Source organism: Cricetulus griseus, chromosome 8, assembly GCF_003668045.3.
Source record: "Cricetulus griseus strain 17A/GY chromosome 8, alternate assembly CriGri-PICRH-1.0, whole genome shotgun sequence".
NCBI lineage: Eukaryota > Metazoa > Chordata > Mammalia > Rodentia > Cricetidae > Cricetulus > Cricetulus griseus.
Window position 1 is genome coordinate 92385515 of NC_048601.1, and position 26436 is coordinate 92411950.

Below are 26436 nucleotides of genomic sequence, written 5' to 3' on the forward strand. Positions count from 1 at the left end.
CCCCAAGACACACCTAGGGGAATGCTTAATGCCAAGAACCAATTTGTACTATTGCCACTAAGGACAAACATTTAATTCTAACTTTTCTCTCCGTTCCCCCTACATTTAGGAGTCCGATGGACCAATCATTCATATGTTCGACAAGGTCAAGTTATTTCCTAAGGTCTCAGGCTATTCAAGTGTATGTATATTCTTAAAACAAGAATTACATTTCTGTTGGGTTCCTTCTACCTTTTGGTATCTTCATCCAGTGACCTTATGGAATATAGTAACACTGACAGAATCATTTAAAATAGATACATACGTCTCTGTGGCAGGATCATAGACTTCACAGGAACTAAGCACTCTCCCAGAAACATTGTTGCCTAAGCTTCCACCACAAACATAGATGAGACCATTGGCCTCCACCATCCCATGGCTGCAGCGCTGAGTCAGCATGCTGGGCTTCGTGTGCCAACTTTCAGTTCTTGTATCATAGCACTCAAATAAGTATAGAGCTGAGTTTCCTGTAAAAGAAAAGGACTCAAATGAAGAAGCCGAGGGCTGTGAATGGGAGGCCAGCCTGGAGTATATAGTGGGAGCCTGTTTTAACACCCTCCCTGGAAAAGAAACGGTCCTACAATCTAGTCATCTTGGCTTGGCATGGGTTTGCAGTGAAGTGACTGCAGAGCTAAATGAAGAGAGGGAAGACTTTAGGTGTGGAGAGATAATTTCTCTACTTGCCACAATAACTTAAGAATATTGTAAGGACCTTGGAAAACATTAAAACAAAAGAAGAGATTAGTAATTAAATTTTAGGAAAAGAAATTGAATTGATTTCAAAAGAACCATTATATAGTCTTCAAAGCTAGTTGTGCATGATAAGAATTACCTAAGTTTGAAATGCAAAGTTTTTAAAAATTAATTTATTTTATGTTCATTGGTGTTTTGCCTTAATGTATGTCTGTGTGAGGGTGTTGGATTCCCTGGAACTAGAGTTATAGACTGGTGTGAGCTGTTATGTGGGAGCTGGGGATTGAACCCAGGTCCTCTGGAGGAGCGGCCAGCACTCTTAACTGCTGAGCCATCTCTCCAGCCTTCAAATGTAAAGTTTTAAAAACACACCTACACTTCTTAAATATGAAGATCTGGCAAACTAAGGTATTAATGTGTATTTCTGTCTGGTACACTAATTATGCATTAAGAGCAAAACATATATTCACTAAGTTTTACAACTTTTACATACTGTAGGAGCTCAGTAACATTTTGTAAATAATCCCATTAAAGGGGTAAGTAGTTTGTTGTTATTTTGTTTGTTTTTTTCGAGACAGGGTTTCTCTGTGTAGCTTTGCCTGTCCTGGAACTCGCTCTGTAGACCAAGTGCTAGTTGGCAGCATTTTCATTTTACTTGTAGATAATTGTTTTGGGTAGGTAATGTTATTTCCTTTGAAGTTTTCAGAGTTTTACTTACTCACTGATCCAGTAGGAACATATTACTTGTAGTCTGGGTTATCTTTGTTTCCTTTGTATCATAAGAATGCATGCTCTTGTTTTTCTTCTTTCTAATTTTTGAGTTAAAACCTTATTTTATAGCCCAGGGTGATCTTGAAATCATCACCTGTCTGCCTCAGCCTTCTGAGTAATAGGATCACATATACCACCAATTTAATAATGGTTTTCATTTGCTTTAAGAAAATACAAGGAGCGGGTTGGTTAGCTGGCTGGCTGGCTGGTGTGGAGACTGGGTCTCATGCACACAGGCTCCCTTCCCACTTGCTGTGTAGCTGTGGATAGATAATCTTGCACTTCTGATCTTCCAACTCCACTTTCCAAGTGCTGTGGACACAAGGAAGTGTCCTGGCAATACGAATGCCAGGATACTTGGATTAACATACTTCTGTTAAACAAAAATATCAACAGCGTCTTACCTACTTCTGAACCTCCAGATGTATAAATCTTGCCCTCTGCAGCACAGGCAGCCAGGCTGTCTCGAGGTGTTGGCGGGCCCAGTTTGGAATACCAGCTGTCCTTCACAACATTGTAGCAATCCATTCGCTTTATGGGGAAAAGCTGAGAACCACCCAAAATGTACACTACATTGTCCCAAAACACACATGCTGCATCTCTCCGTTTCTCAAAGGGGCATCGGATGTCTGTCCAGCTGTAATCCTGAAACAAGACAGGCCAGGAAGCTTTCAGAAACGGAACCCAACACGGCAAAACACAGATAGATAATACAAAGAACATGGGCATGTTTATCTGCTAGGCTGGACATATAAAATGTTTGCCTTGAGACTATCACTCAGTTTAAACTGTTGGTAGCTGAGGCAGAAGGCAAGAGGAATGGACACAAATGAATGTTCCATGGCTTTGAAATAAACATATCTAGGTAGATCACTACTATGCTGTCTTCTATTCCCTGTCATTGAAGTTTGAAGATTATAATGCTAAAATATGTAAAATAATAGCTATTTTTAAGAATATTTATTTTATTTTTTTTAAAAGATTTTATTGTGTATACAGAGCTCATTCAAGGTGGCTGTGAGCCACCATGTGGTTGCTGGGAACTGAACTCAGGACTGCTGGAAGAACAGTCAGTGCTCTTAGCCGCTAAGACAATCTCTCCAGTCCCTCTTTTTAACTATGTGTAACTGTTTGTCTCTCTATGTGGGTGTTTACATGTTGAGTGCTGATTCTCTAGACCATACTATGGGCTTCAAGCAGCTGTTCTCTGCAATCATTAGAACTGACCACAGTGCCAATCTGCTTCCTAGCTGCCTTTTCTTTTTTGGTTCCCCCCGCCCCAGACAGGGTTTCTCTGTGTAGTTTTGGAGCCTATCCTGGCACTTGCTCTGGAGACTAGGCTGGCCTCGAACTCACAGAGATTTGCCTGCTTCTGCCTCCTGAGTGCTGGGATTAAAGGCATGTGCCACCAATGCCCAGCCTCTTTTTTGAGATTTTTGAGACAGGGTTTCTCTGTGTAGTCCTGGCTGCCCTGGAACTTGCTCTGTAGACCAGGCTGGCCTGGAACTCAAGAGTGCTGGGATTAAAGGCATGCATGACCACTGCCAGACAAAAGATGCTTTTGTTTTGTTTTGTTTTTTTTTGTATGTGTTTTTTTCTTTTAATTTATTATTATTACTCCAATTGTAACAGAAGACTAACCAGCTTGAAATCTATTTAACTATTACGTATAAATAAACTTATCTACCAACAAGTAGACTTCAAATATGAACAATAATTGTTGTATGGAAATTTAACTTACCCTTCAAGCTTCATGATTTCAAAAACCAACAATGATACAATTGACAGCATATAAAAGAGACAGAACCAAAATGGGAGAAGCTAACATGTCACTTAGTAGGAAGAGTTACAGTGACCACTTCGGTAAACCCAGGAGGAGGGTAGACATGCATTTTAAGTTTCTTTTTCTTTTCTTTTTTTTTAAGATTTATATATTGTGTACACAGTATTCTGCCTGCATGTATGTCTGCAGGCCAGAAGAGGGCACCAGATTTCACTATAGATGGTTGTGAGCCACCATGTGGTTGCTGGGAATTGAACTCAGGACCTTTGGAAGAGCAGGCAGTTCTCTTAACCACTGAGCCATCTCTCCAGCCCCCTCCCCCCCTCACTTTAAGTTTCTATGGACACGAAAACTATTTTTTTTTTTTTTTACATGAAAGGAGATTGAAGGTGGTGTCCTGAATAAAATTTTGGTATCATTTTTACTCCAGAGTCTCAATTTAACTGTAATAAAATTTTACTGGAAGATGGCAACATATTCCACTGTGCACTGTCTGCATCTGCTTTCATTCAAAGAAACTATATGGCCCACAACACCTAAGGTACCAACGATATGTCCCTTTACCAGCTCTTTTCCTGGTCCAGGGAAGTCATCTCTGGCCAGTGTTCACCCCTCTCCTACCTAGTGATAACTTACAGGATGTTTTATTTTTCCTCTTTAGCATATATTAAATGTAGAAACCAATGGGCTTCCTTGTGCCATTTTCACACTGGCTTACAATGCTCGTCATTTTCTTCATGTTCCCACTGCTCCTTGTCTTCTCTTCCCTCGTCCTTTGGGTCCTTCTTCTCTTCTAATTTCATATCATTAAAAAAAAAAGTCTACATATGAGAAAACACACAATACTTGTCCAAGCCTGGTTTATCGTTTTCTATGTTTTGTGGCATCCAAGGATGCTCCTACCCACGTACCATGTATGTGCATGGGGAATGTCCCCAAAGGTACAGCATATTGACACCTGGTTCCTGCTGCTATACAAAATAGCTGAAAATGATCAGGATGAGGCATGAATCCAAACAATTCCCAAGCTTACTGAGCAAAGCACTGTGTGTAAATGTTACCACTGAGGTCCCTATAAGAACATCAAACTAATATTTATATCTTGTTAGCATCTGTTGTGTCAAATGTTCATTAGATTAGAATATACCTTAAGAATAGAAGGGCTCATCTCCTAGGAAAGAAAGTGCATTTGCAGGGACTTGTAACTCTTAATGATAAACACTTTTTTTAAAATAAGGAAAGCAGAGCATTAATTACTCAGGTTTTTATTTATTCATTAGAGAAAACTGTATACTACAAAACAAAAGTAATTACCGTATATTCTACAGGGAGTAGTTCTTTAAAGGTAATCTATTTGATTCTCATATATTGTACAAATTCAGAGAAACACAATTTAATAAACTACATTAACTCAGTCAATCTCAGGTCTCAAAGTGGCTCTTCACACAATTTACTGAAAGCTATATGGGAAATTCTCTGTAAAAGCATTTATCCCTAGGCTTTCTGTGTCCATTGGGTAAGACTAACACTTCAAAATGATGTTACGTTTATCTTGTAGTGTGTTTGTCTACCAGTAGGTATGCTTGTTACTTCAGCTCCAGGGGATCTGTAATGGTTATTCTTGGTCATCAATTTGACCACATTTGGAATTAACTAAAATCCAAGTGGCTAGATACACCTGTGAGGAATTTTGTTTGTTTTGTTTTGTTTTTTGAGACAGGGTTTCTCTCTGCAACAGCTCTGGCTGTCCTGGAACTCACTCTGTAGACCAGACTGGCCTCGAACTCACTGAGATCTGCCTGCCTCTGTCTCCCGAGTGTTGGGATTAAAGGTGTGTGCCAACACCATCGGCTGAGGAAATTTTCTTTAATTTGAAGTGGGAAAACCCACTTTTAAACCAGATCTTCAGAGGTTGGAAGATCCACCTTTTATCTGGGCTATACCTTCTGCTGGCAGCCTATATAATGGACATAGACCAAGGAAACTTCCTCTCTTTGCTTGCTTGCTCTTGCTGGCTAGTTTGGTCCTTCACTGGCAGTAGAGCCTACTTCTTTAGGATTCTGGTGTAATCTGAAGGCTAGCTGAGACATCCAGCCTTATGGACTGAACAATTACTGGATTCTTGGACCTTCCATTGGTAAACAGCAGTTGTTGGGCTAGCTGGACTACAGTTTGTAAATCATTCTAACAAATCCTCTACGCTATTCTCTTTCTCTGTTCTGTGTCTCTAGAGCAGTGCTTGTTAACCAGTGTGTCATGTCCCCTTTTTGGGGGTCGAACAACCCTTTCATAGGGGTCACCCAAGACAAGAAAACACATATTTACATTACAATTCACAACAGTATCAAAATTACCATTATGAAGAAACAACAAAAATATTTTTATGATTGGGGGTCACCAAAACATGAGAACTGTACATTAAAGGGTTGTAGCATTAGGAAGATTTAGAACCAGTAATCTAGAGACCCTGACCAACACAGATTTTGGTACCAAGAGTGAGGTAACCTAATACAGTATCTGACACCCTCTTTTGACCTCCATGAGAAACTGGACTCATGTGAACCCTAACTCCCACCCCCACACACGCTCATGCTCCTAATTAAAAATAAATCTTAACATGTATCTCGGGAGTTTCCTACATTCTATATTTAAAAATGAAAATAGGGGGCTGGAGAGATGGCTCAGAGGTTAAAAGCAATGACTGCTCTTCCAGAGATCCTGAGTTCAATTCCTAGCAACCACCAGGTGGCTCACAACCATCTATAATGAGATCTGGTGCCCTCTTCTGGCCTGCAGGCATACATGCAGACAGAATATTATATATGTAATAAAATCTTTAAAAAAAAATAAAAATGAAAATAATTCGAAGGGTCAAGATGCTTGTCAAAGTTGAAGACCTGCGTTCAATCCTGGAGATCTATAATTTATGCTGTTTCCTTAAAAACTTCCAAGTTTTCTTAGTTTTGAATCAAGATCTTGCTATGTTGTAGAGTCACATCTCAAACTCATGGTCTCAAGCACATAATACCATGCCTGGCTCTTGTTCTTGTAACATATTTAATAATAGTTCATTTTAAACTCAATTGTTATTGTATATGATAGACACTATGTTTAATAACCATTAGCTACATATGGTATTGTAATGTTGTCATCTTTTAGGAAGTTAGTCAAAATGTCCTTTGTGAATGTTTCTACTAAGAATGCAAAATACTCGTTTCAGCTGCCATTAGTGCCTTACAGTTCAACCTATTTAAAAAGACCTGTGTGAGCTGGCAGTGGTGGCGCACACCGTAGTCCCAGCACTCGGGAGACAGAGGCAGGTGGATCTCTGTGAGTTTGAGGCCAGCCTGGTCTACAGAGCAAGTTCCAGGACAGCCTCCAAAGCTACAAAGACACCCTGTCTCAAAACAAAACAAAACAAAACAAAACAAGACCTGTTTGAAGCCTGGTAGTGGTGGCACATGCCTTTAATCCAAGCACTTAGGAGGCAGAGACAATCTGATATCTAGGAGTTCAAGGCCAGCATGGTTTCCAGATTGAATCCCAGAACAACCAAGGCTACACAGAGAAATCTTGTCTCTGGAAAACAAGAACAAAAAAATCAAAACCAAACCAAACCAAACCAAAACCCAAAACTTTAAATCAGTTTTAAGTTTTATTGTGCATGTCATTGCAAAGTTATGTGTTTAGGTGCTGAGAAGAAAATAGGAAAACTAGGACAGGAGAGATGGCTTACTGGTTAAGAACACTGGCTGCTCTTTCATAGGACCTGGGTTCAATTCCCAGCACCCACATGGTAGCTCACAACTGTCTGTAACTCTAGTTTCAGGGGACCCAACACCCATAGCAAAACACCAATGCACATAAAAATAATAATAAAAAATAAAATATATTAAAAAATAAAATAGGAATAAGAAAGGGTATGAAGAGCAAGGTGTAAGTATGCATGACTGATCCTGACAGCACAGATCCATTCCCAAGAGAATGCTGGGCACCAAAGACACTCCACATGGACTTTATTTTCTTCGTGACAAACCTGCCTATTGGGCAAAGAACTGCCCTGGCCTCCACTGCTGACAGAAAGCACGCTGTCCCATCAGGACAAGCAAAATACAAGGAAAAGTGACTGCTGAACCTTGCCAAGACAGGGTAGGACAGTCTTTTGAATTTTCCTGCTTCTGAAAATGGTCTCTCAGATATTCTAAGCATATAGCCAATACTGGTTGCCCCAACGTTGCAGAAAGACTTTGGGTGACTGTCCAGGCAGCTAGCTGTATCTGTCTTTTCTTGCATCTTTTGGAAGTCCTTTGCTTGTACTTCCTGCTTATCCAGGTAATATTATTTTCCTTCTAAGGTCTTTGATGGGGTTGAAGACTAGATAGTCGCAATTACTATCCTCTCGATCAGCTGTGGCATGTTAGGTACAAGACTTAGACAACACGACAGCTATTGGAGTAATCTCTGTAATCTGCCAATTAACCCATGGTCTCGACATTTAGTATGTTTTTCTTGCTTGATGTTGTCCTTGTTGGTTGCAGTTCCATTTTTATTTATGATATTAGCCTTTCCCTTTCCTGGACAATACTTGATAATTGTTCTTTTATTTTCGAGACTGGGTTTCTCTAGAGCTTTGGAACCTGTCCTGGAACTCACTCTGTAGACCAGGCTGGCCTCGAACTCAGAGACCAGTTTTTCAAGATGAGGTTTTACAACAGAAAAGACAGGAGCTAGCTCTTCGAAAAAACAAAACAAAACAAAAAAACTGTAAATAATACTATAAATAGATTCTAATAGTGCTTAGCTTCAGGGAATAAGAAATAACAGATGGAATGACAATTTTTAAATAACTAGGTAATTCTTCCTATTTGAATTCTCAACACTAGAAGTCTAAAAATTTGTGGATGAGTACAAAAGAAGGCAATTAAGAATGGGTCATTTTAAAGAACAAAGCAAAGCATCAAGTGAGAATTCTGAAGTTACAGTCTCAGTACCAGGGCTGTGCAGAATATCCATCTTTTTCTAACTGTCCAATAAAAAAACACCATCAAGGAAAGTGTTAGATTTATGGGCTAAAAGTGTCAGCTATCCCATTTGTCTTATTCTAGCAATGGTCCTCCTTGTCTCCCAAATGATTCTTCTGGCCCATCATATACACCAAAATATCCCTTTATTTGTTTGTCTGTTTTCTGCCAGAATTTGGTTTGATGATGATCATGATGATTTTCCAAGACAGAGTTTTTCTGTGTAAGTCTTGGCTGTCCTGGAACTTGCTTTGTAGACCAGAATGGTCTTGAAGTCACTGAGCTTTGCCTGCCTCTGCCTCCCAAGTGCTGGGATTAAAGACTTGTGCCACCACCACCTGGCCTATTTTTTTTTTTTTTCTGCCTAAATAAACATCACAGCTAGGTTTTAAGAGTGAACTATGATTACCACCAGAAAGCTGTAGTTTGTAAAAAGTATAATTTAAACTGCTAGGATTTCAGTTTATGCTTTCCTTTCTTCACTCAAAAGGATCCTGAAAATTTAAAAAAACAAATTATTACTTAAATTTCAACGGGCTGGTATGAAATGGGTATGTATGTGTGACTAGTCTTTTAAACACACTAAGAAAATTGTGTTTATTGGCTTGTACTATACAGGCCATGATTCTCATAATAGCCATCTGTTTTCTAATGTGAAAGAAACCATATGTAAACCTGTATTTTGAGGTTGGAGGGATGGTTCAGCGGTTATTTCTGGGTGACAACACTCCAACAGGGGCTAAATATGATAGTGAATGTGATCCTTTTCTTGGGGAGGTATTTTTGGTATCTGTAAGCATATCATTACTTTTTGGGTTATGGCATTAAATGTCCTCAGAAGAAGCTGTTGGAGAGTTTCACTACAAAATAGAAGAGGAACCAGCAATAATGGTAACTCCAGCTATCACTGAAGCAGGGCCAGGTATGGTCTTAACCGGACCAGATTGATATAAGCTGTAAATCTGGCATATAGCTAAATGCTGACTAAGGCTATCTACCTACTAGAGGGAATTTCTTGTCAACTGCCAAAAACGATGTCATGACTTGACCTCCAGATTCTCTTGACTCTTAACTCCACACCATAATATAAACTTTAGGGAATCTGGACTAGCTCATCTTTACAAAGGTGGTCACAGGCAGTGTTGTTGATGCCCACAATGATGAGCAGTTCTGGAGAACAAGACAGTAAAGAATCCTCAATGTCTTAGTGAAAACAGAAGATGAGTTAGGTAAGAATACAGTGTTGGTTATTGTAATGGCCCTACTTGTCCACTGTCTCCATGGGTCTTAGAGCAGAGGTTGGAAAACAACGGCCCAAAGGCCAAATCTAGTCCATCATTTGTTTTTGTAAATAACATTTTATGGATAAAACTATGCCTACTTATTTATATACAGTTTATGGCTATTTATCTTCTAAAACAACATAATTGAGAATATGCAAAGATGACAATATTTTCTCTGGTCGTTTTACATAAGTCCACCAACCCCCTGGTCTATAGAATGCTGGAATACGCAGGACAGATTAATGCCCCAGCTCCTCCTACATATCAGGCAGGATAGATCTGGCTGTTCCTTTTAAACTCCAGAGCAGAAAACCCTCTTCTAATAAGTGAACAAGTTATGGTAGTACAGCCCAGCAGCTCAGGTCACCCGGTGTTTCTGGAGCAACTGATGCTTCTTTTATATGGCTTCAGCAATGTCCCAATATGATCACAGTGCACATCTGGGATTACGGAGCAAATAAAGCAACTTTCGATGACTCATAATTTATTCCTCCATTTGGTATTAAATGTACTGGAAAACAGACTAAAAGTGCTAATTGTTTCTAGATAGTTTGGAATCTATCTTTGTTTCTTTGTGACTACATTTTTTAAAATTGTCTAGAATGACAATGTATTATAATTACCAAAGAAAGAAAACACATCTAGCCTAAGAGGCTGGTTTTCACTGAAGATAATCATCTAATAAAAGCAAGAACATTAGAATGAGTACATGGACTTGAAACAAAGAATGAACTTTGTTTCTTCTGTAGTGGTTCCTTTTAAGGCACTCCAGAGAAGTTATAGGCGACATCTGAAATCTAATTCTCAATTTTCTTACCCTACAAAACAACAATAACCACGCAATCAATCACTACTTACCACATGAGATATGCTAGTGTCTATACGTGCTCAGTCCCTTCAAAATAAAAATTGGAAATAGTTAGTTACCTTTGGGTTAAAATATCTACAGGACTGTGGTTGGGAGCCTCCAAACAGAGCTATGCGGTAATCGTGTTTCTTTCTTCTAGGCCTTGTGCCACCTGCAAGTTCTTCTCGATCTTCAGGAGACAGTAGATGGTACCTCATTCCACCTGCACAAAATACATGGTAACTCTTCAAGACTTTCAGGTACTAAGCCAATCCTTTGAAAAGTAAAGTAGGGACTGGAAAGATGGTTCAGAGGTAACAGCATTGACTGTTCTTTCAGAGGTCCTGAGTTTAATTCCCAGCAATTACACGGTAGCTCACAACCACCTATAATAAGACCAGATGCCGTCTTCTGGTGTGCAGGCAAACATGCAGACAGAACACTGTATAAATAATAAATCTTAAAAAAAAAGTGAAGTAGTCCCTTTTTTACCCTCTATAACTTAAAATTATTATTATTATTATTATTATTATTATTATTATTATTAGTTCCCTTCTAGTGTTCTAGGAAGAAAGAGGAAAGAAGCAGAATAAATGTCTAAGAATCCTCATCAGTCAATATGGCTAAGACTATGTCACCCACTCACTACATACCAGTGAATGAGCTGGTTACTCAAGAGTAGCTGTCGAAATAATAATTACTGAAATTTAGATCTCTTAAACCCAGTGATCTCAATCTTTTTTTCATGAAATAAGATCTCACATGTAACACAGGAAGCTGTCCTTTAACTAGTAACCCTCTTGCATCAGTTACTTAATGTTGAGATAACAAATGTGCGCCATTACCATCAGCTCTCTGTTTTAACTGTGTATTAGAATCACACAAGAAATTTCTATTTATACCAGTTCCTACTGCAGACCAATTAAAATCTCTAGTGCAGGCACCCAGTACTGGTGTGTTCAAGGGCCCCATCTTGTTATGTAAATGTGGTTCAAATAACAGCAGCTTCAGAAGCCGGAACTTTGCTAGAAATGCTGAAACTCACTATGAAAAAGCTACCAACCAAAGCATCACCTGTGTACTTACCAATTCCAAGTTAACTCAGATGTACATAAAACTTTGAGAAGGACTATCTTAGATCAAATGCAATGAGGATTCCAAACTATTACAGATCTTTCTAAATTTGGTTTGATTCACATAATCAAAAACTGTTTAAGATATTATTTTAGGGGCTGGAGAGATGGCTCAGAAGTTAAGAGCACTGGCTGCTCTTCTAGAGGTCATGAGTTCAATTCCTAGCAACCACATGATGGCTCACAACCATCTATAATGAAATCTGGTGCCCTCTTCCCTCTTCTGAAATGCAGGCAAATGTGCAAGTAGAACATTGTATACACAATAAATAAATAAAATCTTAAAAAAAAAAGAGAACACTGACTGTTCTTCTAGAGGACCTGAGTTCAATTCTCAGCACCCACATGGAAGCTCACAACTGTCCGTAATACCCTCACACAGGCAAAACACCAATGCACATAAAAAAATAAATTAAAAAAGATATTATTTTAAATTAGCATGGGAAAAATGGATTGTCTATTAATGTTATACAATACAGGGCAAAAAACTGTATTTCCTACCTCATATTTTCTTCTCAACAAAAATTGGAATTTGAAAAAAAAAAAATCTCACAAATGTTGGAAGGGAAAAGTCGCAAACTAGGAAAATATTATATAAAATTAAATTACAAAGCTATCCTATTAGTAAGATTAAGTCCAGCAATTTCACCAAAAAGTAGATAAAGTACCTAGATACAGTTCACAAAAAATAAACACACAATTTTTTTTTTTTTTTTTTGCTTTATCAAGACAGAAGGTTTCTCTGTGGCTTTGGAGCCTATCCTGGAACTAGCTCTTGTAGACCAGGCTGGCTTCAAACTCACAGAGATCCACCTACCTCTGCCTCCCAAGTGCTGGGACTAAAGGCCTGTACCACTACCTCCCAACCAAACACAATTCTTAAACATATAAAACATGCTTGACTATTTACCACACTTTTTCATTCAGATTTGCTGATATCAAACAATTGAGCACAGGGCTATGACAGCCCAAACTAAGTGCCCGCCCACTCCACACACAGTTCCATTTGTTAGTCTCCTAAGGACTTGCTCTTTATTGACTCATGGGCAAAACTACAAACTCAAGAACACTCAAAAGATAATATAGAGAACCTAGTGAAATAAACATGAGATTTATCAAATCTCCAAGTATTTATCAATTATCAGGACCCCTTTAGAAGAAAGGGGAGTCAAGAATGACAGGCCACACCTGCAACCTCAGCACTCAGGAGAGGGAAGGCTGGAGATTTTGAGTTTCAAGCCAACCTGGGCTTCACAGTGAGAGAAACTTTGTCTCAAAACAAACAAAAACAAAAGAGAGGAAAGAAAACCTTGTACTCAGAAGAGAACAGATGGAAAAGACACTCCAGGGGTGGTAAAGTCAAGTCCCAGGACAAGAAATGTACATCAGGTTCAATTGACAGGGCCAGCAGCCATGGAATAGGCAGAAGGAAAGCACTGGACTCGGCATTTTAAAGAAAGAGAAGCAACGGGGTAACTTCACAATTTTATGAAGCAGCATTTTATGAAAGTGTTTAGACTTCTGGGTTGAGAAAATAAAAGATAAAAATCAGCATATGATTAAACTCCAGGCAAATAAGGAAAATCTATTTACAAAAAAGAGATGTCAAGATGGGACACTACTTGGTTAAGTAAAATAAAAAGGGAACACTGAGTCTGATCCACTGAACAGGTTTTAGTCCATTGTGGCCATGTGATACAAACATAAATAAATGGGTATGAAGGCAACTTACTTATCACCATTTTAAGGCATTCCGGATTGTCTTGAATAAGTGGTTCAGCTTGTACTGTTTTACTTAGGAAATTCTTCGATATAAGAGGAAATCTGACTTTAGCAAGGATATCAACCATAAATGGCTGGCGATTAGGCTCATCGTATTTTAACCACCTCACTGCAGCGTCATAAACCTAAAGTGGAAAAACAGATCAGTAAAGTTCTGAGATGGCAGCAACATTCCAAACATCTGTTTTCACTCTCACACTGAACAGGGGACAATTACTCATCCTCGGTATTGTCCAAATACTTGTCTGCATTCCTTAATACCTCAGACCCTTTACACACCGCATTAGTGAGCCTTATAGGCAGTATGTTTGCTATAACTAACTACTAATACACACAGTGATAAGATTAGGGGGCTGGAGAGATGGTTCAGCTCTTAAGAGCACATACTGCTCTTCTCAATGGCCTGAGTTTGGTTCTTGCACCCATGTCACACTAGTCACAATGGTCTAACTCCAGCCCCAGGGAGCCAATGCCTCTGGCTTCTAAGGGCACTTGTACATAAGTGCACATATCCACACACATACACATGTAATTAAAAATAATAAAAACAGAGTTCTGTAAAAAGACGTGTGTGTGTGTGTGTGTGTGTGTGTGTGTGTGTGTGTGTGTGTGTGTTCTTAAAACAAAAACCACAGCTTCCTTTTCAGAAGCAGTCATGATACTGAAAGAAGTCTATTGGCCAGTGATAGCCCCAACATATGCCCAGGACCAGCAACACAGGTTTCCCAAGAGGTCTTCCATTCCAGGAGATATAAGAATCATTTATTTTAACCTTGTATTTCTACACTGTGAACCAACAGACTTACCTGCTTCTAGAAGATTTAAGATATGCAATTCATTATTTAATAAAATAAAAGGTATTTGTAAGAAATTGCTTTCAAAAACTGATACTGTAGCATTCATTTAACTACACTGAATAAGTCCAAGTTCACTAATATAAGCTAATTTATAAAGCACTAAATAGCATCAACAACTTATTCTATATATATACTCATACTCATCTACTACACATATGTTTGAGCTAGTTAATCAATTAAGGAACAGGAACTTTAAAGAGAGGCTTTTTATTTTACAACATATTTGGATTGCCTTTTGGTCTTTTGGCTAAGATCAAGTACTGAACAGATTGAGATTTAGTATTCTCTGTACCCAGTCACTGCAGTAGGGAGCATCTATTATAATCATGAGTTAATATTTCTGTTAATACCATACTATTTTAATATTTTTTGGTGTTTACCTAGTATTATTTTCCTTCCCATCACCCCATAAAGGAGACCACATTGTATTAACTCAATAAGTCACCTAAGGATGTTTTTTTAAGACTGTGTGGGAAGCTTCTCAGACTTTCCTTTCTTACAACCTTAATAGTTCTGAACTCTGGTCAGGTAAACTGTCCTCAATTTCAGTTTGTTTGCCCTCTTGTGTTATGTTTTTTGGGGAGGGTGACCACAGTGATTGCCTTAGGTTTCTATTGCTGTGATAAAACACCATGACCACCAAAAGCTTATTGGCTTGTTCCTCCTGGCTTGCTTAGTTTGCTTATACATACCAGGACCATCTGCCTAGAGGTTGCACCCCCCAGGGAGCTGGACCTTCCTGTACCAATCATTAATCAAGAAAATGTCCCATAGACCTGCCTACAGGCCAGTCTGATAAAGACAATTATTTTCCCAAGTAAGATTCCCCTTTCCAGATGTGTCTAGATTTGTGTCAAGTTGACAAAACCCAGCCAAACCAGTGATGATTTACTGTTTTATTACATCAAGTAGGCATGTACTCAACAGACATCACTGACAACCAACAGCAGGCAGGATCCGTCAGGTTTTCCACTCCTCTTCTTTGCCTGCATACAGGTCAGTTAATTTTGATGACAGAACTGATGTGGGGTTTCCCCCCGTTTATTTATTGATTTGTAGTTTATGTGCACTGGTATTTTGCCTGCATGTATGTCTGTGTGAGGGTGTCAGATCCTCAGGAACAGGAGTTGCCGACAGTTGTGAGCTACCATGCAGGTGCTGGGAATTGAACCCAGGTCCTCTGGAAGAGCAGCCAGTGCTTTTAACCACTGAGCCATCTCTCCAGTCCTGAGAACTGATGTTTTCATCTTCATTTTGTTTCTCTTGAGATAGGGTCACAGTACATACTAACTGATTTCAACATCTTGGGCTCAAGTAATTCTTCTACTTTAGCCTCTGAGGTAACTAACTGAACTTTGTGCTGTGCCTGACATGTAGCACTGTTTTTTGTTTTTTCTTTTCTTTTTATCTAGTCAAATCCTTCAACTTAAAAATTCTGTTATAAACAACACAGAGCAAAAGTAACATGGCTTAGTGCAATCTTTTTTATTTTTTTAAAGAAAAATAGCAACTCAACATATGATATCAGTATACTCATTTTGTATTGCAGTGATAACAAATTACTATAAACTCTATAAGGACCGAGTGTGTCTATTATGGTCTATTATGGTCACACAACCTGCTCCTAAATACCTTTGTCGAATTTACACACCTAACACTTAAACTGATGATTCTAGAAAACAGAATGAAAACCAAGTCATGCTGGGCTAAAATCAAGGTCCCACAAGGACTTCCCGGAGGCCTCATAGGTCAAATTATTTCCTGACCATTTCCAGTCTCTTATCACCTATGTGTAGTGTGGGTCTCCTCCACTTCCAAAGCAGCAATGATTGGTCAACTCTTTTGCACACTGCACCCTCTTCAACAATTAAGAACCCTTATGATTATAAAATTATAATTATAATCTACCCATCCCCTCATGCTCATCTTGGTCACATGCTTTAACCTCCCTACTACATGTAAGGTAACATAAGTTCAGGAAATCTTTTGGGGGAGGCACTGCTGTGCCTAACATGGTACCCAATGTTTTATCTCTACCATGCAGTTTGTAGTTCAAATAGTCATGACTCTTCCAATGAAAAAGGCTTTGTAATAATGTATTATTATAAGAATACATTCTCTCCTAATAGGAGAATTTTGTTGTCATATATTAAAACATCATGTAGAAAAAATTGGTAAAGAATTTTTTTTATCAATGAATATCCAGTAAGACAATATAGTTACCTGGTCCTCTGCTCTCACAGTCAGAGTGTCCTGGCTAAGAAGCTGGGTTACTCGTTTGACATCAAGTTGTAGAAATTCATCAGTTTTGTAAACTTCGGTAAAATGCTGGTGAATAAAGTCATCTGCTGTTGCTTTCAGTTCAGGACAGTCCAGACACTCTGCAAGCACACTTATACCTACACACACAGAAAAAAACCCAAAAAACCAGAAGACACTGCTTTTAGAAACACTACATGTTTCCCCCAGAACTTGAATAGATAAGGCAGAAAAATCTCAAATTTATGTCTAATTTGGACTATAGAATAATAGCCTGATTAAAAAAGCACTAAGTAAAACCAAAGTTATATGTACATTTGTACATGCACATACACTTTTTCTTTGTTCAAAGTTGGCATTATGGGAATCCTATTTCTGGAAGTTTCTACCCTTTTCTTACTGATCTCAAATTTAAATAATAAAATTAATCTCCACGTCAGTGTGCACACTAGCACTAACTCACAAAGATATCACAGCTGGGACCTTTCCAGCTATCTGAGGTTAGTGGCTTCAGGCTCTCTGCTTCTGAAGACAGCTTGGTCTTGCCTTTTGCTTTCCCAGCTACAGATCCAATCCTGATGCTGTTCTTTGAGCTTTTCTTTTTAACCAAACTTTGAAAGGTTTTCTTACCTCTTTGAGCAGGATGCTTAAATCAAGAAAGACTGAAAATAAATTTCTTTCCAAAAAAATGCTTCAGTTATATTCCAAAGATTCTGATTTATTGTGTTATTATCATGGATTTTTTTTTTGTTGTTGTTTTGGTTTTTTGAGACAGGGTTTCTCTGTGTAGCTTTGGAGCCTATCCTGGCACTCGCTCGGGAGACCAGGCTGGCCTCAAACTCACAGAGCTCCGCCTGCCTCTGCCTCCCGAGTGCTGTGACTAAAGGCATGTGCCACCAATGGCCAACATTATGTTTTTTTTTAATAGCCTGTAATTAGGTCTTTAATACTTTACGATTTTCTTTTAAATTATTCAGTTAAATTTCCAAGTGTTAAAAATGGTGCTGGAGGATACCCTTCTGAAGCTGGTCTCTTGCCTTCCTGCACTGCTGTTGGGGGGTCAGGCCCTGTGCTTCTTTCCTTTTAGGGGCTCTATGTTTTCTGTTGCTGGTGATCAGTATTTGTAAATACTCCAAGGGAATAAACTTGCACTCATTCTCTGATCACAGTATAAAACATTCTGTGAAAGCTATCTAAACAAGCTGGTTATTCAAATCCTACTTTTTCTAATCCTGATTTTTGCAGTATGAGCAATTTTATGAGTTATATATCACAGCCTCTCAAATTCCCTTTCTGTTTAAAACAACAGAAGTCAGGGGCTGGAGAGATGGCTCAGCAGTTAATAGCACTGGCTGCTCTTCCAGATGTCCCGAGTTCAATTCCCAGCAACTACAAGGTGGCTCACAGCCAAGATCTGGTGCCCTCTTCTGGCCTGCAGACATACTTTCAGGCAGAACACTATATACATAATAAACCTTAAAAAACAAAACAAAACAAAAACCCCAAAGTCATCTTTTTTTTCTGGGCATAGTAGCCCATGCCTTTAATCCCAGCCTTTAGGAGGCAGAAGCGGTGAATTTCTGTAAGTTCAAGACAAGCTCTGGTATTAAGTTTACAGGCCAGTCAAGACTACAGATCCTGTCTCAAAAACAAAACAGCTCACTTTGCCATCACTAAAAAAACTAGCTAGGATATTCTTATTGATGGTGCTCTCACGATCCAATAATCTCTCAATGGTTGGAGACTACATCTTTAAACATAGAAGTCATTTTGTGGGACCCTTCATAATAGGATAGAAATAGTAGTTTGTTTTGGTAACCTATCTCTTATCTCTAAACTTTTATGATAATTTTTTGATTGTAAGTACATGTAACAAAATCTACCACCAGTCACGTTTAGTACACTCATGTCATCCTGGCATTATCTAGCTCCAGAACATTTTCATCACCTCAAATCTAAGATCTTGACATTTAAAGAGTAAAAAAAAAAAAAAAAGAAAGAAAGAAAAAGAAAGAATCACTACAATATGTCTAAGGAATGTCTTAGTTCATGAGTCAGACTTTGTACTCAGTCTGAAATGGTCTTTAAGGTCCAAATGACTTTTCCTTTGCAGTTTGTTGACATTTTTTGCTTCTTTTCATTGCTCCCAGAGTCCTGCTTCAAATTAGTGCCGTGTTTCTTCCTTTAATGGTGACCTTTCAGTAATGGCTTCCTTTTACTTGTAGTATTATATCATGAGATAGTCCCCCCTTGATCTTTAGTTTGAATTTTAGGGGGCATCTACTTTACTGTTCAATTTGATTAAATGTCAAGACTGGAAAACCATAGGGTTTTTGCCCCTTCAAACATCTTTTCTGTTTTATTACTACACTACTACTACTATTATTATTATTACTTTGGTTTTTCAAGACAGGGTTTCTCTTTATAGCCTTTACTATCCTGGAACTCACTCTGGAGACCAGGCTGGCCTCAAACTCAGAGATCCACCTGCCTCTGCCTCCTGAGAGCTGGGATTAAAGGTGTACATGCCACCACCACCCACCTTGTCTTTTCTATTTATAATTTTCTTTTTATTCCTTACATTAAATCCCCCCCAGCTGTTCATTTTGGCTGTTTAGTGTGATTTTTCTGTTTCTAACACTACTAGGTTGCCTTGAATTTTGTATGATGTGCATGATCTCTTATTTTGAGATCAGTCTCACTATGTAGCCCTGAGTGGCCTGCACTACCTACAGTCTCACTATGTAGCCCTGAGTGGCCTGCACTACCTATAGAAACAAAACTGGTCTTGAACCTGCCTCTGCCTCTCAGTACTGGATTATAGATGTGCATCACCATGTTTGACTGAATTTTGCCCAATTCAATCAGTTGCCATTGGTTGGTTCCTATAGCGCTTGTGGAAGTTAGATTGGCAAGATATTTTGAGCAGCAGAGAAGCAAAAGGAAATCTTGGCAGGAATTCTCTAGCTGGCTGGCAGTGACAACTATGCTCAGATACACACAGAAAGCAGGCAGAAGCAGGTCCTCTCAACCTACCTTTACCAAGTAACCGAGGGACTGTAAATGGCTCAGAGCCACAGTCCCTTTTTTTGAGACAAGATCTCATTCTGTAGCCCAGGCTGGCCTTGAAGTAGGAGCAATCTTCCCACTTCAGCCATCACGCCTAGTTGAAGTCACTGTCTTTGTCCCAGGCTTAGGCTCAGAATCAGGCTCCTTTCTCTTTCAGCTTTGTTACTCCTACCCCCACCCCAAGAGAAGTAAAAGGCTAGATAAGTAGAACTGTAAACTACAGTACAGAAACGGAATCTCAGTCCAGAGGGTCCCAGATACATAGATGGATAACAAGCTGTATTTATTTCCTAATATAGGGTCTTACCATGTGGACCTTTGGCTAACAAAGAAATCCCATCATTATGTTTATTCCACAGCTATTGGTCCTCCTACTCCACCAACTGCAGGTCCTTTGCTGGAAACCAGAGCAGCCTCATCTTTATTTCTATTGCCTGATTCTTATTCTTTTTTTTTGCAATTATCCTGTTTCCTTTCTGACAGCCTTCCAAGTTTTTTCCTCCCTAGGCTCACAGTATATGTGCCAGAAGGAGTACAAAGTGCCCTGAGGGAAAACAGTACAGGAAATATTGGGACAGAAGAGGTCCAAGCATCTCCAGAAACCCTCAGCGCCAGCCTTCACTTTCTGTCATCAGCATCCCCATCTTTCCCTTGAGTCAGAAATCTTAGTGTTGACTAGGTTTCAAGGTCCTGTTTCCTTGATCCTATTTTTTTTTCCATGCTGTCCTGGGCCTCAGCCTTCTCTTTCCCTAAAGCCTATGACTTACATATGGGTAGGAAAATGTAATTGCAGAGAGCTGAGTACTTGTCTGCTAGCAGTAAGGATCATCTCACAGTAAGATGCGTACTATACTGAGAAATATCTGAATTACTTTCTCCGCTTCTTTTGAGGACAAATGCTTACTTGAGCAATAGCTTCAAATGAAGCTCTATAGCAGTATCTTCACTTATGATTTGTTTCCTAGTGCAAAACCTAATTGACAATGGAGAGACAGCTTAATGCACTAAACAAGCATCAGATTAGTAAACTTCATTTCCAGTTCACTCATGGAGTGACCACATGACTTGACGGACGTTTTAAACACCACCTCAGTTTTCTTAGCACATCATGAGTCCTAGAAGACAAACGTTCATGTGTTTTTCATGTAAAACTACTATGAACAACCCTGAATGGTGGCCCACGAGTTTAATCCCAGCACTCAGGAGGCAGAGAAATCCCAGCACTCAGGAGGCAGAGACACGGAGATCTCTGTGAGTCTGAGGCCAGTCTGGTCTACAAAGCTACACAGAGAAACACTGTCTCAAAAAAACATAAAATAGAATATAAAGTTAAAACTACTATGAACAAATTGATGGAGTCCTTGCTGCTTGTCTTTGGTGAATGAAAGCCATTATAAAAGGCACATTACTGGTGCTCGTGGTGGTAGCACATACCTTTAGTTTCAAGACCGGGGAGGCAGAGGCAGGTGGATCTCTGAGTTCGAGGCTGGCCTGGTCTACACAGTGAGTTCCAGGACAGCCAGAGCTGTTACAGAATGAAATCCTGTCTTGAAAAAACAAAATAAAAAAGAAACCAAAAGTCATATTACATTTTAGAAAGTAGTGACATAGTATTTATTGAGCTTATTGCTACTTAGGCTATTATGTACTTCTTTATTAAGTTTCTTTTAAATTTTATTACTAAAAATGTTTCAAAAGACAGTATCTTTAAGGTTAAATGAAGATTCTTACCATTATGGCTTTTTCTTTATTTAAATACACAATGAGGATTTTTTTTTTGGTGAAAAAAGAGCCAGGAGCCTGGTATTTCTTACCAAGACAATTTGATGCGTCCACCTGTTCCTTCAAAAAATCAACACACATTTTCTTCACAGGTTCAATCTGGTACTGATTTGCTGCATCTAACAATGACTGGACATTGTTGCTATTCACAGAAATTCTGTAAGTTAAAGGGAATATTAATTTCACACAGTGTTTATTACTTAAATAATATTACTACAGAATATACTCTCCTACAACATAGGGTCCTCCCAACTCCCCCATTACAGTTTTTTGTTCTAAGGAATCAGGAACAAACCAATTTATTACAACAATGCTTTTCTGTGGCAGACCCCAATTTTACTCCCCAAACAGAATGGCTCTTCTTAACTCACCTAGCAGTATAAGCAAATTCCACCAGTTGCTCAATAATATCAGGCTCAGCATCTTTGAGTTCTACTTCAAAGGACTTAGATTCAAGCATGTTGGCTGAAAGAAGAGAAGAAACATAAATAACCACCAGCAGGACCACAGGGTTAAGTAAGAAACTGACACATTCATTCCAGGCTGCATTAAACACAGAAGACACTAGGACAGATACCCCTGGAAGGAAATAAATGCAAATTAACTCTCCATGTTAGCGGTACCCCTTGAATTAATCAAAGAGAAAGACATAAAATTAGATTTTTTTTTTCTTCCAAGCTCTAAAATAATTCAGTGTCACTCTTCTTCAAATCCTCAGAGGTAGGTAGGACACCAAAGACAAAACTTGAGGGAGATATGTTATTTAACTTGACTAAGATCACAGAACAAGAGAGAGATGCCATGATGTATGCCTGTAATCTCAGCACTTGGGAGGCAGAGGTAAGAGGATCACTCAAACTTCCAGACCTGCCCTGGCTAGATGGCAAGCTCCTGACTTAAGAGGCAGTAAAACAAACCTCATAAAACAATACTAAGAGCCAGGCAGTGTTGGCGCACACCTTTAATCCCAGCACTTGGGAGGCAGAGGCAGGTGGATCTCTGTGAGTTCGAGGCCAGCCTGGTCTACACATAATGCATTCCAGGACAACCTCTAAAGCAATATAGAGAAAACCTGTCTGGAAAAAAACAAAACAACAAAAACAAAAACAAAAACAAAACAAAACAAAAAAACAATACTAAGTAGTATAATCAGAACTTGGTTCCAGGTCTCAGCTAAAAATAAAGGATTCTTTCCACTACAGTGTGACTCATTTTCTCCCTTTCTTCCTGCTCCCTGTTCAGTCCTTTCGAGGCATAAACTTGCTAGATATAATGTCAAGAGCTGTATCTGTAACCCCATCTGTCTACCTCAGGTGAAGAAAACAAGCCCTGGACATTCAGGCAGAAACTAACTTTACCATCAAAGACACTGGGCCTTAGGGCTAATGAAAGAACATTGACCCTTTGAGCCTCACCACATCCGACCAATGCCATTTTCCTTATTGTTGTATAGTCTTAAGTTCTAAAGAGCCTTAAAAACTAAAAAATTAGTTTAGACTCTACCTAATTCTCATAGAAAAAGCAAAGCAAAACAAAACAAAAAACCCAGTAACAGGTTTTACCTGAAAAATACTCACTTGTGAACATTAAGTTAAAAAAGTGACTGGCTGCAGCAAGGACAACACGGTGAGCAGGAATCTTTCTTTCCTGGACCATGAGGATCACGTCACACAATGTTCTCTAGTGAAAAGGAGAAAAGCATTTAAAAAAGAGCTCACTGGCTCAGCAATGTTAAGCAGGAACCACCCGAATGCTGTAATGCCTCTATTTTCTACTTAAATCCTCTTTCCACACACACTTTTAGAACACATTTAGCAATGACTTACAAAGTTGCTGTCAGATAATATCAAAATTTGGTGCTATACTCCCAGCAGTCAAGAGGAAAATTAATTAGCCTAACAATCATTAAAAGCAAGTCTCCTGAGCTTCGTGTGATGGCCCACAGCTGTTAAGAGGCTGAAGCTAACAAATTTGAAGCCAGTCTGGGCTGCATAGGGAGATCCTATGTAGCTTTCACCCTCAAAAGAAAATGTCTACCAAGCCTTCAGGGAAGTCAAAACATTTTTCCTAGTATGAACTCGAAGGCTTTTATTGTGAGCTTCTTGTAGGGGAGGGGATTAAATGATGTGATAGCATATGTAAACCATAGTTTTTAACACTGTAGTCTGTATTTGATTTTCCTAAACCATCAGTGCTTATAAAATCCAGAGTACATAGCACATTGCCCATAAAGCAGCAGTCACAGTTCTGATGGGAAACAGGATTCGGAACGCAGAGTGGATGAACTAACTAACTAACTGTCCTGCAGACAGTCATCTTTCCTTACACAGCTCTCCTCACAAGCCCCCTGCTGACAGAGAGCTGGAGGGCGCCCATGTCTGTGCTCTGGGCTGCTAAAAGGAGGTAGGCCAACAATAACTTAGATTGCTGGAGAGAAGAAGAAAGGCACACTGGAAAATGTCAAGGGTTGTCATCTTACAGACGGATGACGCTTAAAGTATGGGGGGTCATCAAATAATGTATTTACAATGAAGTTCTCATTGTAATGAAGAGCTCACAGAAAATTTGTTGCCTACCATGTCAACCTAACCACTGGGAGTATAAGGCAAGCAGGGCATTCTGAGTGGTTTTTTGTTTGTTTTTTAAGTTTGAAATTTTATGTGTATGGGTGTTTACTTGTCTGTGTACCACATGGCACCTGAGCAGTTCAGATGAGGATGTCAATTCCCTGGGATTGGGATGCTTTAGAGATATGAACCATCTTTCCAGCCCAATATTGAGTGGTTTTTAAATCTTGTTACAAATCTTTAATAGTTTAGTAGCTTAGCAGATACAGTTTTTGCTAAATGACAAATATTTTACTAATATAGTTTTGAGAACTTGACATTTCCTACTATGTATTTAGTGTGTGTGTGCACACATGCAGTTGTGTGAATCAATGTCTGTGTACAGAGGCCAGAGAAGGATAACAGTTGTCTTCCTCCTTCACTTTCTACCCAATTTTTCTGAGACAGTTTCTCGATAGCCTAAAGCTTGCTGTTTTCATTGGGCGGGTGGGCGGGCTGGCTGACTAGCGAGCAAGCTCTCAGGACCTGCCTCTCTCCACCCTCTGCTGGGGTTACAGATACATTTGACCATGCCTGGCTTTTCTGTGGGTCCTAGAAATTTGAAATCAGGTCCTCTTGCTTTCACAGCAGATGCTTTTACCCATTAAACCATCCCCCCAATACTACTTTATTCTGTGAATAAAAACTCAAGGAAGATAATAATGCTGAGGAAAAAAGAAATGATCCCCCCCCAAAAGTAGCCTGAAAAAAAAAATTCTATTTTACAGATTATTTCAAGATTCGTTAGTAAGTTTTGTGGACCAGTGCTTACAATCATATGCAGATTGGTAGCCCCTAAAGCTATTGATGGTTCATATCCGATCATACGTGGGAAAGGTCATACGTGGGAAAGGTGTAGGACAGGCACAGTCCTCAGGCGATTTGCCATATACCATACCAAAAATACAAAGTAGCAAACCAAACCAGTGAGTAACATTTAGTTACATCACCAAAATGAGGTCATTACACTGACTGGAAGCAATGAGTGGACAGGAAGGAAGACAGGAAGTAAAGAGGAAAACACAACATGAAGCAAATCCATGCATCAGATAACAGAGCTCCCTCTCACAAAGGATGGATCTCTGTTAGCTGATGGCATTTTCCAAACAACCGGGGTAACCCAAAATATAGAAAAACATTTCCACAAAAAAGGAATTCTGGACACCACTGTCAGACATGTAGGGGTAAAGCGGGAGAAGCCATTAGTTTCCAGTGGCACATTTATTTAACCGTACCATAAAGAACTGGATGTATGAAAAGGAGATGGGTAATGTGAATTCCTATCTGATACTAGCAATTAATGAAGAAGTATATCCACAGACAGAGACCAGAGACTCAAGTCTGGAGAACATGATAGCCCTTAGTGAGCTGAAGAGAGAAATGTAAAACAAAAACAAACTAAAAAACTCAACAAAGCAACAGCAAACCCCACTAACATTTGACAATACATACTGACTGGTTAAATTTAAGAAAAAAAAAAAACTATCTCATAATTTCTTCTGTTCACTGCCTCCCATATTAGCTATATTTCTGCATTTATTCTTCTCAGCTTTTGGATCGTTTAGTCTTTCACAAGCAGCACGGATTGTTGTGTGGCTGCTATGGTTTGAGTCCTCCCCTCAAAGCTCACATTGCATTTTAATTGCTATTCTGATTGGTAGTATTGAGAGGGTACCTTTGACAACAGGGAAAACAGCCATGGTGGTTCCACAGGGGGCATGGTCTGTGGAGCTGTTGTGCAGTAAACAGCTGCCCGGGAAGGATATTATCTGCAGGATCACAATTCAGACTCATTCCCTGCAGAACACAAACTATTAGGAAAACACTGAAAATGTTCCTAAGATGGCTAGGCAGACCACTTGGGTACAGTTTATAGCCACTCTTTTAGAGCAAGCATGTCAAGCAAAGTATCAGTGCTTACGAAAGATGTGCAGCCTGATGAAGACAAACTCAAAGGGATTAGGACTCTGGGTACAGATCTACCAACACAGACAATATCTGCTAAAAATGGAGATAAAACCCATGTTCCCAAAAGGGCGATGATGCTCACTGCTAGTTTACAGGCAACACTACAGGGTGGGGCTAGGTTTGATATTAATATTCAAACAAGTTCAATGAAGAAAAATGCCAAGCCTTTAAGTTTCTAAGGCAGAATAAAAGAGGCTCTCAGAGGAAGGCATGAAGCGCTTCTGACCATGGGGAGAGGAGAAAAGCTCAGCTGGAGACTAAAGCAGGATGGAATCAGGAGGAGAAAGCCAGGGCAGCCGGATGCCAAAATCCCACCAAATGCAAACCTTGTTGTCTGAAATTAAACTAGATACTGAGATGTAATGACATCAACAACAATAAAAACTTGGCCGTGAAACTATATTTTAACACTTCATCTGACCTATGATATGACTATGCTTGTCAAAATAAATTGTTGCCTTAGTTACTTAGTTACTGTTCTAAGTTATTGGTCTATACTATAACCAAAGCATTTACTGGGAGCTTGCTTACAGTTTCAGAGGA

At 39.2% G+C, this 26436-nt stretch overlaps 1 protein-coding gene across 2 annotated transcripts in view; it reads right to left on the reverse strand.

Annotated features, from left to right (window-relative positions):
- Klhl7 (kelch like family member 7) overlaps nt 1–26436 on the reverse strand; it is a 36900-nt gene that overhangs the window by 4524 nt on the left and 5940 nt on the right. Inside the window, exons 2-10 of one of the 2 annotated variants that reach the window (XM_027429574.2) lie at nt 22897–22999; nt 21691–21784; nt 21352–21476; nt 16433–16608; nt 13303–13477; nt 10518–10660; nt 4005–4079; nt 1908–2148; nt 305–506 (exon numbers count right to left, since the gene is read on the reverse strand). In XM_027429574.2, coding sequence (XP_027285375.1) covers nt 305–506; nt 1908–2148; nt 4005–4079; nt 10518–10660; nt 13303–13477; nt 16433–16608; nt 21352–21476; nt 21691–21784; nt 22897–22999 — 1334 coding nt within the window. The remainder of the gene's footprint in view (nt 1–304; nt 507–1907; nt 2149–4004; nt 4080–10517; nt 10661–13302; nt 13478–16432; nt 16609–21351; nt 21477–21690; nt 21785–22896; nt 23000–26436) is intronic. The other variant, XM_027429575.2, reaches the window with a different exon arrangement.